This window comes from Otolemur garnettii, unplaced genomic scaffold, assembly GCF_000181295.1.
Source record: "Otolemur garnettii isolate 467f Iridium unplaced genomic scaffold, OtoGar3 scaffold00066, whole genome shotgun sequence".
Taxonomy (NCBI): Eukaryota; Metazoa; Chordata; class Mammalia; order Primates; family Galagidae; genus Otolemur; species Otolemur garnettii.
In genome coordinates, this window is record NW_003852461.1 from 8,975,044 (window position 1) to 8,975,886 (window position 843).

Genomic DNA, 843 nt, shown 5'->3' on the forward strand with positions numbered 1-843 from the left:
TTAAAAAACAAAAAGACAGTGCACTTTCAAACTCCTGTACAAACTATTGCTTTTCTGATGTGCTAATGCCCCCCTGCCTGCCTGCCTGCTACACGGGGCTACAGTGGATAGGTTACCAGGAACCCAAGGCTGAAGGCATTTGGGACTCCGGGATGACAGCAGTGCAGCCCGCACCTTGAACCTTGAACCCTGTTCTGAAGCCCGTGTAGTTTTGGGGTTTGGCGTAAGGCAAAAACTACAAAGCGCCCTAACAAGCAGAATCACTCCAGGAATGCCTGTGCATATCTGAAATAGTTTCTTCTCTGGAGGGGCGGCCCTCTGGCCGTGACCCCTAACCTCTGCAAGGGTGCAGGAGGAATCCAGAAAAGGAGGCTTTTGTTCCCAGCTGCCAGTTCTGCGGCCACTAAGGCCCCAGGGACCTGCCCTGCTCCCCGTGGGCCTGAAGAAGCGCTGCGATTTCCATATGGGTGGGTGATTTCAGAACGATGGACAAAGCCGTGCGGCCGGCCTACGGAGAAGAAAGAAAAGGAGAAATGAATTCCTCTTAACTGCCTCCTGCACTGGAGGGCAAGTTGGGAGTGTGGGGGGCACGTGGGGGGCAAGCAGAGGGGCGCAGGGGGCATGCTTGGGGCACAGGCGTCTCTTCCAAGCATCCAGAGACCCCAGGAAAGGGGGGTTCAAGTGGCATGAGGATCAGAAGGAATAGTCCCCTTTCCCGGAAACGGCTTCACTCTTGGGAAATTTGTGCTGATGAAATAAAGAAAAGTCACTTGTTTTTTTTAAAAATTGGAAAACAGGCTCAGTGCCTGTGGGTCAAGTGGCTAAGGCGCCAGCCACATACAC

General features: G+C 53.5%; 1 protein-coding gene across 1 annotated transcript in view; it reads right to left on the reverse strand.

Moving 5' to 3' along the window:
- Window positions 1–257: 257 nt before the first annotated feature.
- The window catches only part of KANK4 (KN motif and ankyrin repeat domains 4), a 44,894-nt gene continuing 44,308 nt past the window's right edge, over window positions 258–843 (reverse strand). Inside the window, exon 9 of the mRNA XM_012807188.1 lies at window positions 258–508. Coding sequence (XP_012662642.1) covers window positions 404–508 — 105 coding nt within the window. The 3' untranslated portion in view covers window positions 258–403. The remainder of the gene's footprint in view (window positions 509–843) is intronic.